The sequence below is a fragment of the Stegodyphus dumicola genome, chromosome 6 (assembly GCF_044657685.1).
Source record: "Stegodyphus dumicola isolate Sdum_Otavi_A_Nest chromosome 6, ASM4465768v1".
Taxonomy (NCBI): domain Eukaryota; kingdom Metazoa; phylum Arthropoda; class Arachnida; order Araneae; family Eresidae; genus Stegodyphus; species Stegodyphus dumicola.
This window is the reverse complement of record NC_140773.1, coordinates 102464432-102481629: the sequence shown is the minus strand read 5'-3', so window position 1 is coordinate 102481629 and position 17198 is coordinate 102464432. Positions and strand designations below refer to the sequence as shown.

Genomic DNA, 17198 nt, shown 5'->3' with positions numbered 1-17198 from the left:
ACTATTTAATTTCTTTAAATATAATACAGGGCTCTAATATTTGGTAGCAACAATTGAAAAATGATTCGTCATTTATAGTGAATCAATGCAAAATGCCAAAATGAAATTAATAGTCCTTCTGGACTAATTGCCTCTTTTTGAGGGACCCCTATGAAAAGCTTTTGCATAGGAGCCCAAAAGTTCTAATTACACAACTGCTCTCAAATTTGGAGGAAAGTTTTATTGTTTCTTCATAATATTTCTCTTTGTTTAATGCACCTCCATTTTTAAACAACTCGTCAGAAATATTTTTGAAATTCTTTAGTTCATTCTTCATCAACTGGGAAGATATTAGCTTATTTTTGAAAGTATCTAAACAAAATCCAATCAATTCTACTATTTTTTGATTTTTTCCCTTGCATTTGTCAGTTCATTAAGATGGCTTGTTATATCAATAACAAAAGCTAAATCCATCAAAAAAACGTCATTGCTAAGTTCAACATACACTTTATTATTTGATTCTAAAAAATATTTTACCTCTTGTAGTAGGTCCCTGATTCTTTGTAAAAATATACTCCAACTTAACCAACGAACATCTGTACGATATAATAATTACCAGTAATCAGATTCATTTTCTTCTAGTTGGGCACAAAATATTCTTCTCTAAAAATTTCTTCCTCAAATTGAGTTCACAGTTTTCATGCAGATTCCCATAACATGATGCATATTTAGAATTTTATAACAAAGGGGCCTGTTGGAGAATAATGCAATGATAAGAAAGGGCATGCAGTATGCCATTGTCTGTGATACATACAGCCAAAAATGCATTGACTGTGTCAGTCATTGATGGGGCCCCATCAGTTGTCCTTGATACAATTTTATAAATTGGAATTTTTTCCCTCCTCCATGTATTTTTTGAAGGCATAGTAAACATCTTCACCTGCTATTTTCTTCTTTAGGTAATAATAATAATAATAATAATAATAATAATAATATTCTTAATAATTCTTCGTTTACACTCATATCCTTAAAAACCATTTTTATAAAAATGCAAAGTTGAGAAATATCAACCATGTCTGTAGATTTGTCACACTGCAAGGAAAAGCAAACACAGTTAGTAATATCTTCAGTCAGCTGATCAGCTAGATCAGAATTAATCATTTCTATACAGCATGTGATAGTTTTATGTGAAAGTTTTACATCTGTAATTGCAGAAATAATTTCATTTTTGTTCTTGAATGAACCAAATAATGAATCGCTGGCTTCCAGAAATGCTTTTTTTTTTTATCATTTCTCCATCTGCGAAAAGTTTCTTATGTTTTACTAACATACAACTCACATGATAAGAGGAAATTGTTGCAGCCTCAGATATAGTTTTGGGTTTAATAAAATTTGTCCGATTAATTGCAATTTAAATTCTTTCAATTTTTGCTTATGCATTTTGCTTTTTAATGGAAAATCTGTATCAAAACTTCCATACATGCTTTTGAAATGCCTTTCAAGGTTTCCTTTTTTGAAAGTGTCACATTCGCATGACATATATAGCACACATATTTTGCATTCACCAGTGTAAAGAAAAACTCCCCATTCTGTATGAAAATTGTATGTTTTTCTTTTCTTAACACTTATTTTCGACATTGCACCTCTCTTTTAAAATATGACAGATTATTATTTTTACTACAAAAACACAAGAAACACAAAATTGTCAAACTGAATGTTTGAACTTAAGCAACTGCTAAATTGTGGAGCATGGACGTATTCAATGCAGCGAGTAGCAAACACATGTGAACTGATGAATCCGACGTATGTACTTAAGGATCATTGTGCCCTTCGAAGAAGATACACATGCCATCTACACACTCACTGAATCATTTGCTTAAGTAAGCACAGTCACATCGATTGTGAAAATCCAATTCTCCAGTCATTCTCCAGCTGGCGTCAGTGTTTCATAAATATGTTTATTTTAGTATGTGTGCCTTAGATTCTAGTAAAGGAGGTCACCCCAAAATGCCTTGGTGGGCAACCGGTTGATCACGATCGATGTAATGCCCACCCCTGCTGTACAGCAATGGAAGACAGCCATTTGGTCAGATGAGTCTTGCTTCACACTATTTCTGACTTCTGGAAGAGTTTACATCTGGCAAACAATGTCCCAAGCGTATTATAAAGACTGTTTGCTGCTGAGAATGAAACATGGTGGGAGTACAATCATGGTCTGGGCAGCAATATCATGGAATTCCAAGGGAACCATCATTATTATGCAAGGTCATATTATTGTCAAGGGTTATGTAGCCATTTAACCTAATCATGTTCATCCCATGGTACGAATTTTGTTCTCCAATGGTAATGCCACATTCCAAGATGAAACAGTTCCTATTCACTCAGCTCACACACAGAACTTTCACATCTACCATGGCCATCACAGTCACCAGATATCAATATTATTGAGCCTTTATGGGCTATTTTTTGAGGGAAATCTGCATTAGGGCTATCCACTACCATCATCAATTGAACTTTCTAATGTTTTCACAGGGGAAATGGTACAAGTTTCCCTTCCAAAGCACACAAGACTTCCATTTATCCATTCGGAGAAGACTTCAAGCTGTCTTGAATGTCAACAGTTTTTCTACACCATATTAGTCACAGCAATATGTTTCTATTTCGGTGTTTAGATATTTTTGTCTAACCTCTGTATGATCCAGATAGCTCATTACATTATAAATAAATTTTACATCAAATCTGTAATTTATTATAGATTGTAGCTAATAAGTTTTATCTGTTCTTTTATTATACAATGTGGACTTCTTTATGACTGTACTTATAATAATCATGTATAATAAAGGATATGAAATAAGATAATAAATAATAAATACATTGAAAATTTGTAAAACATAAAAATTTATAAAATAAAGGAAGCAACAGGGACATTTCAGTACTGTTGTGTTATTGGGACGAGGTTCAGAAATGTATGTAAGTATGGATTGATGTATGTGTTCATGTATTCATGTATATATGTTTGTACATATGTATCTGTGTGTATACACACACATATACGCACATACGAGGTAGGATTCGAAAATTCCCAGACTAAGTCTATAACGTAACAAATATTATCAATTAAATAGCAGAAACACATCCTCCTTCAAAATAAGACCCTTGTGCAACAACACACTTTTGCCAGCACCTGTAAAGTTCATCGAAGCATGTCCGGAATCCATTTTTGGCCATATCTTTTAATTCAGCTTGTGATGCACATTAACTTCTTTGAAGATTGAAATCAATGACCCTGCAAGCATCTTGCCAGTTCAGGAAATAGAAAGAAATTGCAGGGTGTGAGATCTGGTGAGTAAGAAGAGAGGATAAGGCAAAACTATTGTTTTCGTTTTCACAAGAAAGTCATTCACAAGTTGGCATCGATGAGCAGGAGCGTTGTCATGCAACAGCACCCATGACTGCTCAGCCCATATTTTTGATCTCGTCTTCTGGATCGACTAATGCAAACGACACAGGATTTCGATGTACAGTTCTTTGTCCACAGTGCATCCTTCACGGATAAATTCCAGATGCACAATGAATGCCCTGGATATTGAAGAATACCTCTAGCATGACCTTTCCTTTAGAGCGATTTTTGTGAAATTTCTGCTTCTGTGGAGATTGCGGTAATTTTCATGTTGCTGATGCTCTCTTGGTTTGTGGACACAAAACACACCATTTCCCATCTCCAGTAACAATTCTGCCAAGTAGGGAAATATCTTTGTCAACAGCTGAGATTAAGCCTATCGCCATTTTCATTTGAATTCCCTTTTGGTCTATGTTTAACATGTGGGGAACGATGTGTTGACACATCCTATGCATGTTAAGATCCTTAGTCAGTAAACACTGACATGTAGCCTCTGATATCCCAACTGATTCTGCTATTTCGCAAATTGTTTGCTGCCTGTTCGCACGTACCGCCGCAGACACCTTTTTGATGTTTTCATTGGTGCGGGAAGTCATGGAATGGCCACAGGGTTCGTCATATTCGGCACTTTCCCTGCCCTCTCTGAAACGACGATGCTACTCAAAAGCTTGCATTCTCAATAACGTTTCACTTCCATACACATGCTTCAACATTTTGAAAGTCCCCGTAGCACTCTTTCCCAAGCAAACACAAAATTTGATATTTATTCTCTGCTCAACTGACACCATTTCTTTCTATCGCCAGTTACTAAATGCGCCTGCCTACAAAAAACGCTGTCGCCGCGAGCTTTCGACCACATGATTTGGGACAAACCCCTTTTAGAAAAGGGGGAGAATGTAGTAACACAAAAATGTTCTCATAGTCGCACTACTGCAAAAAAATTTTTATGTTATAGACTCAGTCCAGGAACATTTGAATCCTACAATGGGCAAACATACACATGTGCATATATATACATACACTTCTGAATCCGGTCCTGATAACAGAACATAACCTTCTTTTCTTATAAAGATAATATGCCCTAGTATGAAATAAGATCTCAAATTATCACATCTTCAGGATAATAAATTAAGCACTGATATTTGTTAACATCACATTAAATTATAAGAACAGGAAAAAAAAGAAGTTATTTAACACTACGAAAGAGCATAAATGCTGAGATACTAATTTGATAAAAGCAAAACAGATATTTTTCTGATGAAACTAAAACTGCATACCTACATACACTCAAAGACAAAGAAGGAATTATGCCTGTAAAAGTTTGTACCAAACAAACAATTGATGGTACATATGTATTAACACACCCACCCTGGCAGAATTTCGTAATTTTCGGGACTTATTTTAAAAAGTATTGCCAAACTATCATTATTTATCATAAGCAGGAAAACAGCAATATGTAAAAAGAAAACAAAATTTAAAATTTAATTTAGCACAATAATTTAAAATACAAATTTTTAACTATATAAATAAGGATAATATAATACATGATAACATTAATCTTACATTTTTTACAGAATCTTTCTGTAATTTTTTGCATTTTTCTTGTCTCCATGTGCACACCAATCTGTTTTTGCTGAAAAAAAATCCGAGAACTGCACAAACTCGTTGCATACAACCTTGGCATTGCACACTGGCTATCTACCAAACATTTCTCATCATTATTTATTTAATGATTTCACAGCTAATTTTTTGCATTGTTCTTGTCTCCATGTGCATACTAAACTTTTTTGCTAAAAAAATCGGAGAATTGCACAAACTCGTCATGTACAACTTTGGCAATGCACACCGGCTATCTACCAAACATATCTCATCATCATTTATTTGGTGATTTTACAGCTAAACACTATACTCCTCCATTGCTGGCAAATTACACAAAGACTTATTTTGAAATCGAGTTTTAAAGCAAAAAATATCACAATCTGTTGATCAAAACCATTGCAATTTGGAATACTATAAGAAGAATGCATACAAAAATGGAGACATTGCTTGACTGACGAACTGTTGTGAGCATTGTTGCCAGAGATTGGCATATTTTAAAAACTTGGCCACTTCTACCTAAGATAGCTGTGATAATACGTAAGCACTGAATACACCAAATTTTATATCATCAATCCTACTGCCTGAAAATTCGATATTCACAGAAGACAGATTGAACATTTCCATCATGAAAATTATCATGCAGGAATTCAAATTTATTCAGTATCATATAAGAAAAATATTTTACTCTTAAAAGAAGAAAAACAATTTTCTACTTTTCATATAAGAAAGCACAGTCTCTAGAATACTTTCAGAGGGGTGTGGATAATCAGAAAGTATTGAGGGTTATAGAAGATTAGAAGACTTGACTATTACCATAGTCATAAGCTAGACAAAGGCACGACTTTGAAGAGCCTAAAGTAACAGTAGAATATTGCACTGATTTCATATGTTGCAAGAATCTACTTATAACCTTGTATAATCAGCTCTATATGAAAAATTCATCAAATTAATAAAAGCATTTCAGCATAACAAGACTTTCAATAATTCTCTATTAATCATCATGTTTAGCATTTTAATGTAAACTTTAAATATTCCCACAGCTTTCATATGAAATAACATTAGTTATATAAAAATTGCTCCTGAACATTACAGAAAAATCATGACATTTTTCAAACCAATGAATTCATCACATAAGCAAAGAACTGAAAATAAAGGATAATGATGAATACAGATGTATTTTCGCTTCCTCATTTGTTAATAATACTTTATTCCATCTAACTTACTTTGCTGTAAAAATACAGAATATGTTACATGTAACACACAAGTTAAATGACTATTTGTATTATCAGCAAGGCCTCTGGTCATTAACAGACTACAGTAGAAGTCCAGAAATCCGCAACGCTTGGGACCAGAGGTTGTGTGGATCTTAGGGATTTCAGGAAAGAAAAGATAATATTCAGACTAAAAAGTTCAAAATAAATAAGGTGTATTAGATACATTTAATTAAATAAATACATACATTAATACAATAATTAATTATATGCATTAAATTATTATTACATATATAAACTGATTATATTGTTCATTTCCATTAGGCTACTCTATTTTTAAATCAGCATGAATCTGCTTCCCCTTTTCTCTCAGGAGTAGTCCTGAAATAGGTACCCCATCACTCCACCGCTGCCAGAACCACTCGTACAAGACAGCATCGAGGTTTGCCGATTTCGCCTCATGTAAAGATTTCTAGTTTCGGATTCCGGTGTTAGAATCACTGTTGCTATAAAATTTCAACAGCTTTTCTTTATTGTTCTGTATATCATACACAGTCCGTGTGGTAATTCCATACAATTCTGCTATAAACCAAGTAGTAGCACCTTCCTCCATCTTCAGCAGAATTTCCACTTTTTTCATTTCCATCAATACAACATGTTTACGTTTTTCAACGTTGCAAGCAGTAAAATCACGAGTGCATTTCTTATCTGTCGTCCTATTAAAAAGCGCTGAAATTTAAAATATTCTTAATTTATCCACAAAATATCTGGATTAAAAAAAATTATTCTTTTCTATTTTATTGACATATTAATAAATAAATATAACGAAGGAAGACAGATGTGATATTTACCATTAGTGATTAAACTGATTCATTTAGTTACAAATCTCACTGGTACATTTAGGTAAGCAGTAACAGCAGCAAGAACTCCCAAATTGATGCCATTTTTAGGAAGTGAGCAGGAAAAGGAGCAATTATTGATCAAGCGACACGATAAGGAAGTACATATTTGATGATAAAGAGGTTGTTAGAATTAAGAACTTTTTTTAGAAGATGTAGATAACTCTAATGTTTCACTAACACTGAAGAACTGACAGGAGGTGAGAATGGAAGAATGTGAAGTTTTTCTTTCTGAAATGGTGGGTTTATTGCAGAAGGAATCATTTCTTCAATGAAAAAAAAGAGAAACTAGTTTGCTAGAAAATGGGATCTTGCTGGGTTCGATAAATATGTAGATCTGAAACACCGAATTTTCTTGGATGACAAATAAATTAAAAAGGCAAAGAAAGCCATCTATGAACTTTCATTAAGAATGAAATTATTTTCAGAACAATTGGAGAATTTGAGTCACGACAGTCAAACTGCAGGCATTGGAATTAAATCTCTATCATCCTCTTCCAGTGATGAATTAGACTTTGAGAAATATTTTTGGATCATATTTAAAAGGCTAAAGCAAAGCGAATGAAAATAAAAGAACCAAGAGCCTTTAGGTATGAAAATGAAAAAATACAAACAAGATTTCTACACTGCCTTTGAAGAAATAGAGAAATATGATTGTGCTTGTGAAACACGTCTTTTAGAACTTATAAAATATCTATCCTGAAAAGTTAAAAGAAGTAGCCCTAACAGTAACAGCTCTTGCTCCTACTCAAGTTAGTGTGGTAAGGCTCTTCTTAGCTCTGGAGTTTATCAAATCAGATATTTGGCCCTCCAACAAAGAAGATCTTGCCAAAGCTATACTGTTTCTTAGAAATAACTAATGCCAGTTTTTTCATTTCATAACAAATGCTAATTAATATAAATAATGTGCTATGCTATCAATTTTTTCCCTGTAGTATCTATTACTTCTTTTATATTAAAAAAAAAAGCTGTAACCCGTGTGTAGATGTTTGCATATATAAAATTTATGTATTAAAGAAATAAAAGAAATTTTCGAGCTAGATGAATTTTAGATCATTTACATTATATATACACTGGTTATCATAAATTACAGAAAAATCACAAAAATAGCGATAACTCCCTCAAAAATAAGCCAAACCATGTAAAATTTGAATATGTTGCCAAGTAAGAGCAGCTGAATAAAACTGCAATATGCAAATTAGTGGTACTGCTTTCGGAATACGTCATCTGCGAGGAGCATAAAAGTCCATGTTTGAGAGCAAGCCCACATATTTCACTGTGACAGTGACATCAGAAATCTGAGATAGCCAATTCGTAACAATGACCTCCAGGCATCATTTGCCTGCAGAACAGCGATGCAGAGCCATTGGGAGACTAGAGGCAGGGCAAAGTCAAACAGAAGTGGCCAGATAGCTAAATGTGAGTCCTTCTGTGGTTCATAGATTTTGGAGGCAATTTCAAACCACAGATTCGGCATCTAGGAGATTCAGCCAAGGATGGCCAACTGCTATGATGAGCACCGATGACCGATATTTGACATTATGTGCACGCGGGAATAGAACCGCTACTCCGATTCTTCTTAGATCCTCCCTTGCTACAGCCAATGGAAGGTTCGTGCCAACATCAACTGTGCGTAGAAGGCTTTACGAAGGTGGTCTGTATGCGAGGCGACCAGCCATTTGTGTGCCGCTCACGTCACGCCATAGGAGGGACCATTTTCAGTGGGCCTGACAACATGTCCACTGGACGCCTGATCAATGGAGGGTGGTTCTCTTTACAGATGAGGCCAGGTTTGGTCTAGAAAGCGATAGTAGGCGTTATTTGATATGGAGAGAACCTAGAACTCGTTATCATCCGTCAAACATCCGTGAAAGAGATGCATATGGAAGAGGGAGTGTCTGTGTTTGGGGTGGCATCTCTTTGGGTGGACGCACAGAGCTCCATGTCTTTCCAAGGGGAACCGTGAATGCTCAGATTTATAGAGATGACATCCTAAATGTTTATGTGCGCCCATATACTGGGGCAGTAGGTGATGCTTTCCTGTTACAGGACAACAATGCAAGACCACACAGGGCTCGCATCATAGATGATTATCTTCAACAGGAACAAATATGCCCATGGAGTGGCCAGCTCGATCCCCGGAACTGAATCCTATCGAGCACGTTTGGGATGCTTTAAGGAGACATCTAGCTGCTATCAATCCACCCCCTCAAACCCTTGTCGTGCTTGCAATTGCTTTGCAAGAGCAATGGCTCTTGCTTCCTATGGAACTGATAGACCGCATAACTGAAAGCATCACACATCGCTTATGTGCTATATTGCTTCTAGAGGCGATCATATTCCATATTGAAGGTACTTTTCCTATAGCAAACTGACACCTTTGATTTGTTCATTTTATACATGTGCTAATTTCTATACTACCATATTTGTCTGGTAATTTCTTTTTATGTTATTTGATACCTTACTATGTGTTGTATATTGTGGGTAAGTTTCATTAAATTCTACATGTAACTTTTTCAGTAATCGTGATTTTTGTGATTCTTCCTTAATTTATGATAACCAGTGTATATATATATGAAGGAGTCGGAGTCGAGTCAGAGTCGTAGCCCGTCGTTTTCCCTACTGATTCCACAGCACTGTATAAAAACAGCGGGGTTCCCCCCCCCAACATCAGAAGCAATTTACATTTCATGGAATTTAAAATTTAATAGATTATTAAAATTAGTTCACAGAAACATTTTTCATTTATATGTTATTTTTTTTTTTTTTTTTCATATTTAAAAACAGCATTTTTATAATTTTTATAATGCCAGAAAAAAATAAATAACAAAGTAATAGATTACATACAACATCAAATCAAAATATATTATATCTGACTAATTGTTTCAAAAGAAAATGGTAAAGTTAAATTAAATTTAAATAACTCTCTTCCTCCATTGCTACAAGGAATGAAATTTGAATTTGACAAACATTCTCTATTCGTAAAAAGCAATTTAAAGTTAATTAAATTTTAAATGAAATTGAATTAAAATAAATGACTAATAATTGCTGTGAACTCATCTACAATATCATTTCAATTGAGAGAGCATATGTAAATCAAGTGCAAGTATCAAAACTATGAATATGTAATAAATGTATAATATATAATTCCAATACATTTTTTAATCCTAAAAATTTATAAAAATGCATAAGTGAATAATTGTTCAGCAGGCAGGAGACAGACTTATCAAGGGGAAGTTGCCTCCAAATTTAACTCTTAAATTATTCAATTCGTGTTTCGTCATCCATGTAGGCAAGGGTAAAAGGAAAATTCAAAACTAAAAGTAAAATCAAATGTTGTGAATTACTAAAAAGAAATTTAAACAAGTGGAATTTAGAGAAATTAGCAAGTAAAGACTAGAATAATTTAAGTCAATTAAGTGTAGAAAACCAAATTTTTTAGAAAACCAAAGTAATTTAAAAACTCAAAACTTCCCCGATACGAATTATGCAAATAAATCAAAAAGAAACTAGATACTATTTATAAAAAATACATAAATAATACTAAAATAATACTAAAAAGGCATTAAAAAATTAAGTTTTAATTTAACCAACTATATTTGTATTTGAAGAGTGGAGCAGCATGCCTAAGTGATGTTAAGTAGTGTGTTTCTTCTAACTTTATAAATATATAATAATATAGAGGACAATTAACTTTAAATTTCCTTTTTACGAATAGAGAAGATTTGTTAAATTCAAATTATATCTGATTAAATCATGTTTATAAATTTGCTGAATATTTACCGTTTTCAATGCCAATGAAGATTAAGCCATATTTGCTTGCAGTAGCAATAATATTTATATTCTTCTTTGGTACTTTCTCATTCCCTTTGGCTACTCGCAAGGTTCTTAATTGGCAGAAATGAAAATTCTAAGACATATAAAAGAAATTACATATTAGAACGGACGATAAAATCAAAGCATTTTATAAATTTTTAGCTTGGTAACAGAACAACAACAAAAAAGAAACCTTGAGAAACAAGATTCCTTTCTTCATGGAAAGCCTTTTTTATAAAGAATAAAAATACCGTAATTTAATATCATTATAAATGTAAGTTTGGCATCTTAGATTATATATAACAAGGTTACTGTAATTACTTCAAACATCAACATAAATGCATATAAGGCCTTGCCAAGTGATGGATTTAACACAATAAGGACAGGTTCTATTCTTACAAAGCCCATGATTAAAGCCATCTCTTGGTGAATGCATAACTGCAAATGCCCATAAATGCATATTTATTGCCCAGCCAACAGAAAGAAAAATAAATGCAGGTATATGCACATTTATTTTACAGTCATGTGCAAAAGTTTAAGACCAGTAGCCGTTTTCCTGTATTTTAACAGATTGCACCATTTTCACTCGTAATTGCATTATCTCATGCATTGATTGCATCAAATGCTTTCTACTGCTATAATTATAACGTGGTCTCGTTTATCAGTAGTTTGTTATTGGATTTTACCTACACAGTGCTGTTGTATAATTCTTGTAATGGATAAGAAACCTTCGCTTACTGTTGAAAAACGGACAAAAATAGTGGCCCTGCATGAAGTTGGCTTTTCTGAATGTGAAATAAGTTTGAAGGTAAATGTCAGCAAGACAGGCATGCATCAATCTATCAGTAAATTCAGTAAAATTATACAGATGTTGAGAGAAGCGGTCGTCCAAAATATACTTGTGCACGTGATGATCGTGTTATAAGAAGGATGATCACTCGATGTCTAACAACATCCTGCAATAAAATCAGAGCTGCTCTCGTTGCAAACGGTACCAGCTTCAGTTTGAGTACTATTTCAAGATGTTTGACATAAGATTATGGTTTATTTTCCTATAAACCTGCAAGGAAACCTTGACTTACTCAAAATATTAAAAAGGAATGACTGACTTTCACCAGACAATAACAGAATTGGACCGAACAACAGAGGAGTACAGTGTTATTTGCCAATGAGTCAAGTGTGCAGCAAATTTCTGCACATGCTAAATGTATTCGCCGCCCATTTGGAAAAAGATATGATGACAGATATACGATTCCAACAGTGAAATACCCTCCAAGCCAAATGATATAGGGTGCAATGTCTGTGTCTGGTACTGCTGCTGTATATTTCCTGCCACCTAAAACCATGATAAACAGCAGTTGGTACCTTAATTTGTTACGTGACAAGTTGAAGCTTCACTTGAATGTTCACAGATGTTCAGTTTTCATGTATGATGGGGCTCCGTGTCACAGGGCAATGAATGTTAAGGACTATCTGATGGCTACTCAAACTGCTTGAATGGTCAAGTAACAGCCTGGATTTGAATCCCATAGAAAATCTGTGGTGCATTGTGAAAAATAAAATTGCAGAGAAGCTACCATCCAGTGCTACAGAACTTGTTGAAGCAATAAAGAATGTGTGGTGTACAGACTTCTCAAGCTTACTGCTAGTCTCTTGTTCATAGTATGCCTAAAAGGATTACAGCAGTGATAAAAAATAAAGGAGGTTTGACAAAATACTGGCTATACATCAATAACCTTGTAAGTATATTTTTTTCATTTATAACATAGGTTTTTGTTGCGGAATTCAAAAAAATCTGATTTTTCCATGTGTGGTCTTCAACTTTTGCACACGACTGTAATGTTAAAAGCATACAAGTCTTTTTTGGTTATAACTTTATTTCAATCAGACTCATTCATTTAAAATGCATACAACACTGTTGCTTATACCACATATGCAGACATACTAGGCAAACTTCAGCCAGAATTTACTAAAAATGTATGATTAATGATCAAGTTATTAAGTACTTCATACTAATTTAAAGTGAAAATAAGTATTTTATGTTAATTTTTTGACATAAGGATGTTTTCCACATTCATATTATACAGTGCATTTGTTTCCACTGATTTAATTCGTAATGTCACAGTTTTACATTGGAAACAAAAATCTCTTCTACAAAATGCAGCTTAACTGCATAACAGGTTGAAATGAAGCAACTGTCTTAGAAATTGGTTCTTATACAACAACTTAAAAACAAAAACAAAAAGGAAAAAAAAAAAAAAAACACATATATTAAGGATATACCAAAACTACATATTTATTGTTAAACAATAAATGGAAATTAAATCATTAACTAGAGACTATTTTAAAATGATATCAACACTAAAAAATTATTTGTTTTGGATTCTAAGACAAGATTTTTTTTTTTAAATATATGGTCATTTATTAGAAGGAAATTTGAAATCTAAACTTACAGAAACTTCCTTTAAAGCAACTGCAGCTTCTTCCAGCATTTTTCCAATGCTGTAAAAACAAAGTATTTGATTAGTTCTAAGTTTAGTTTGCAAGCATATTTATATAGTTACAAATATTGCACAGTTGTCAATAAATGAGATAACATGCAAAGTTTTTACATAACAATATCACCCTGATAAAGGAGTAGCAAGCCTAAAGTATATGCATTTTCAATGATAATGTGCCACATCTCACCTTATCAAACAGTTTTAACAAATTTTAATTTTAAAATGTAAAAAAAAAAATATTGGACAAATGCTGAGTGAAACAGGTGAGTGGACTAATGAGTCTCAAGAGGAGTGAAACGCCACTTAGAGACAAAGAAAAGACAGTTATTGACATGATATTTTTATAGTAGGAAATTTTGCATCCAAAATATAACGGCTTTCTTAGTTTCCATTCATGCTGCCTTATATGCTTCATAAAATAAAATTAAATTTTGTCTGTTTTATGAGTTTAATATGTTTATATTTTTTGTCATTAATTTAATGATTTCCATTGAATTTAGGTTATGAACTTGTGTACAAGGTACTACTATTGTAAAGTTCAAATAAGCATAAAATTAGTAACGCAACAACTTTGAGTTTAACACAGATTTAGTCAAGATCTCAATGGATTTCGAGGGCAAACACATACAGGTACATCTTCATCAGGAGCAAAGAAACCTGCAAGCAGTAGGCACAGCAATCATATTTAAACTCAACAGAGAAGGTAGTGCCATCTATCAGCAAAAATAGTATTGAAGCTGAAAAATTAAGTTAATAAAATTTTAAAAGAGTTAGGAAGGACTGGATTGGACTTAATGTCATTAACTAAAGGTAACCTTTGTGAATAAGAAAAGTTTCAAGAAAATCAAAGTCACCAAGTGAAGAAGCTTTTTGAATAATTTTTGCAGACAAAAAATCAAAATTATGATGTCATTATGATGAAAAATAATGCAAGTCAAAATTATTATTAAATTTATAACAATGATTAGCTATCGAAGATGTTAATTTCGTCTTTTTGGACATAAGATTTGTGTTCCTTGACAAGAAAATTTAACAACCTTTTAGTTTGGCCAATGTATCTCAAAGTTCACTGACACAATATGCTATATATTCCCCAAAAAATAAAATCATCGACAATCGAACCATGAATTTTATTGATGAGAAAATGACTTGAAAACTGATTTTTCTGGAGAATCCGTGCAATTTTATAACTGACAGAAGGATGAAGTGGAAGCACGACAAGGTTATTAATGTTATTTCTAACAGCAGAATGTTTTCTTTGATTGTGAGCAGAAAAATTTTTAAAGGTTTTATCAATAACCATGGGAGAAAATCCTCAAGTCATTAGCAAGTGATCTCAAATAATTGAGTTCATCAGCAAGCAAAGGTTCTGAGGAACAAACTTTGACAGCACAAAATACATAATAGTACCAAGAACCCAAAATAAATGTTGCAAAAGTACACCATCACTTAAAGCAGTATCTTTATGAGTATACACAGATTTTCACAGATACAGTACAAAGTCCAAGATCCAGACATCCAATATCCGGAATGATCTAACATTCGGACCTCAAAGCCACTAACAACCTCCCCTTTTTTTATTTTTTTTTCCTCTGCTTCAGGCATGTGCATTTGAATTCCCCCCCCCACATAATACAACATGTGCAGAGTCCTGATTCATAATTTCACTTCGGCACTAAATAAAATACCTCGTTATTGAAGAAACAATCATTTTAGCATAAATCTCTGTGATCAATAATTTGGCTTTGTAGCTCTGCTTCGAATACAACTCAAACCGAAATATTCTAAATAGAACTATCATTTATTTTACACCTACTAATATTTTACATCCCTGATGCTAACCTGGCGAATCATTATTTATTATATTTTGCTTTAATTGTTGCATGTTTATCAACACATGACAACCTGAGTAATGACTCATGCAGCGATGCCTAAATATTTTTTTATATTAGTAATTGAATAACAAAGAGTATGCTAACCTATTATGCTGGCATAATGCATGGCGATGATTACAGATCTAAGCTAAATGCGCTAAGAAATGTTGACAAGGAAAAATTTAACAAAAATTTCCTTCCATATGCTAAAAATAAATTTTGTTAATGATACTCATAGGCTAAAAGATTATATTTAGTGCTATTAGAATTAAGACTAACTGATTTGTTATTCACTTAAACCCAGAATTGGCAATACAGCAAATACAGCTGCACCGAACGGCAGAATTTAGACAAGACAAAATTATTGAAATTTAGAGAAGCAGCGAGCCATAAAATTAACGGATGACAAAATTTTTAGAATTTAGGGAAAGTGCTGAGAACCAAAATTTAGACGCCACAAAAATTTAGAATTTAAGGAGGCGCTTGGTAGCAGAATTTAGGATTTTGGTAAGATATCTAGCGCCAGCGCTTGATAAGCCCTATGTATATGAATGAATTTATTTATTCAGGACTCAGATAAGCTTTAACCAAATTTAAAAATCACCATGGTATAAGGCAATTAAAAATTTCAAATGAAAAAGCTTCAGCTGATACTGAAGCTGCTGAACTATTTGCAAATAAATTCATTGAACTCAATAACAGTGAAATGTCATCTCCAGAACACATTTACAACGCTGATGAAACTGGTCATTTCTAGCAATATATACTGTGAAATATCTTGGCAACCTCTACCTTCAACTGGTGTCAAAGATTCCAAAATGAGACTAGCAAATTTAACATGTGCAAATGCTGTAGGAAGGCACAAATGTAATTTTTTTCGTATTTGGAAAAACACAACCTCGATCATTTAAAGGAGTAAAGTTTTTCCTCGTTATATAGCATGCAAATAAAAGAGAATGGATGACGCATGCGTTAACCCTCCAAATGGCCAAACCGTATATGTACGTTCAACCAAAATTGTACTTTAAGTGGCCAGCAAGCATATATACGTCTAACCAAAATCCTCTTCTAAGCTCCCAGCTAGCATATATATTAAGATACAATAGCCCGCCAAACAAATATTAATTTAGAAGTCAAACAACAAAAATTAGTGATACATTTTCAAATTTTGACAGGACTAGTTTCGATGGTTTTACCAAACCATCATCCTCAGCAGCAAAAGCGCAAATGAACGAGATAAGATATAATGATTAGGTAAGACAAGAAAGCCTGGACAGGAGACAAGCCATTGGTGCAATCTATTGATGAAACCAGAACTGAAACATAATTTCTTTAAAGCCTGAAGGCAAAGATAGATTGGAATTAGTGTCATTAACTAGAACAGAAAGATTTTTTTGAATGTGAAATTCCTCTAGAAAATCCAGTTCACCAATGGAAGATGTTTTTTGAATAATTTTGGCAGCAGAAAAATTAAAAGTGTGATTTTCAGACCAACAATGTTGGGCAACACAAGATTTCCGTGTTTCCTTTTCTCTAGTATATGCCTCATGTTCCTTAACGTGAAATTTTAAGGCTCTCATAGTTTGGCCAATGTAAATTAAGCCACACTGGCAAGGAATCCTGTAAATATACCAGGAATTCATATCCGGAATGGGGTCCTTGAGTATGGAACTCGGAATTTTATTGATGGGACAATAAACAACCCGAAAGTTAAATTTCTGCAAAATGCATGCAACTTTATAGCTAACTGATGGAAAGAAGGGAATGATAACAGAATTTTTATAATCTCCTAAAGCAAGAGTGTGCCTTTTGGTGTGTTGAGATGAGAATTTTTTAACTGCTTGATTAATAATGTTGGGTGAAAAGCCCCTGTTAATAGCCATTGCTTTTAAATAATTTAGTTCTTCATCAAGGGATAG

The 17198-nt window shown here is 33.3% G+C and overlaps 1 protein-coding gene across 4 annotated transcripts in view; it reads right to left on the bottom strand.

Moving 5' to 3' along the window:
- Nup214 (nuclear pore complex protein Nup214) overlaps positions 1 to 17198 on the bottom strand; it is a 272097-nt gene that overhangs the window by 226244 nt on the left and 28655 nt on the right. For all 4 annotated transcript variants that reach the window (XM_085818717.1, XM_085818716.1, XM_085818718.1 and 1 more), the window contains 2 exons: positions 13358 to 13406; positions 10872 to 10998 (listed from right to left, as the gene is read on the bottom strand). In XM_085818717.1, the coding sequence (XP_085674843.1) occupies positions 10872 to 10998; positions 13358 to 13396 (166 nt within the window). In that variant the 5' untranslated portion in view covers positions 13397 to 13406. Of the gene's footprint in view, positions 1 to 10871; positions 10999 to 13357; positions 13407 to 17198 lie in introns of those variants that run through there.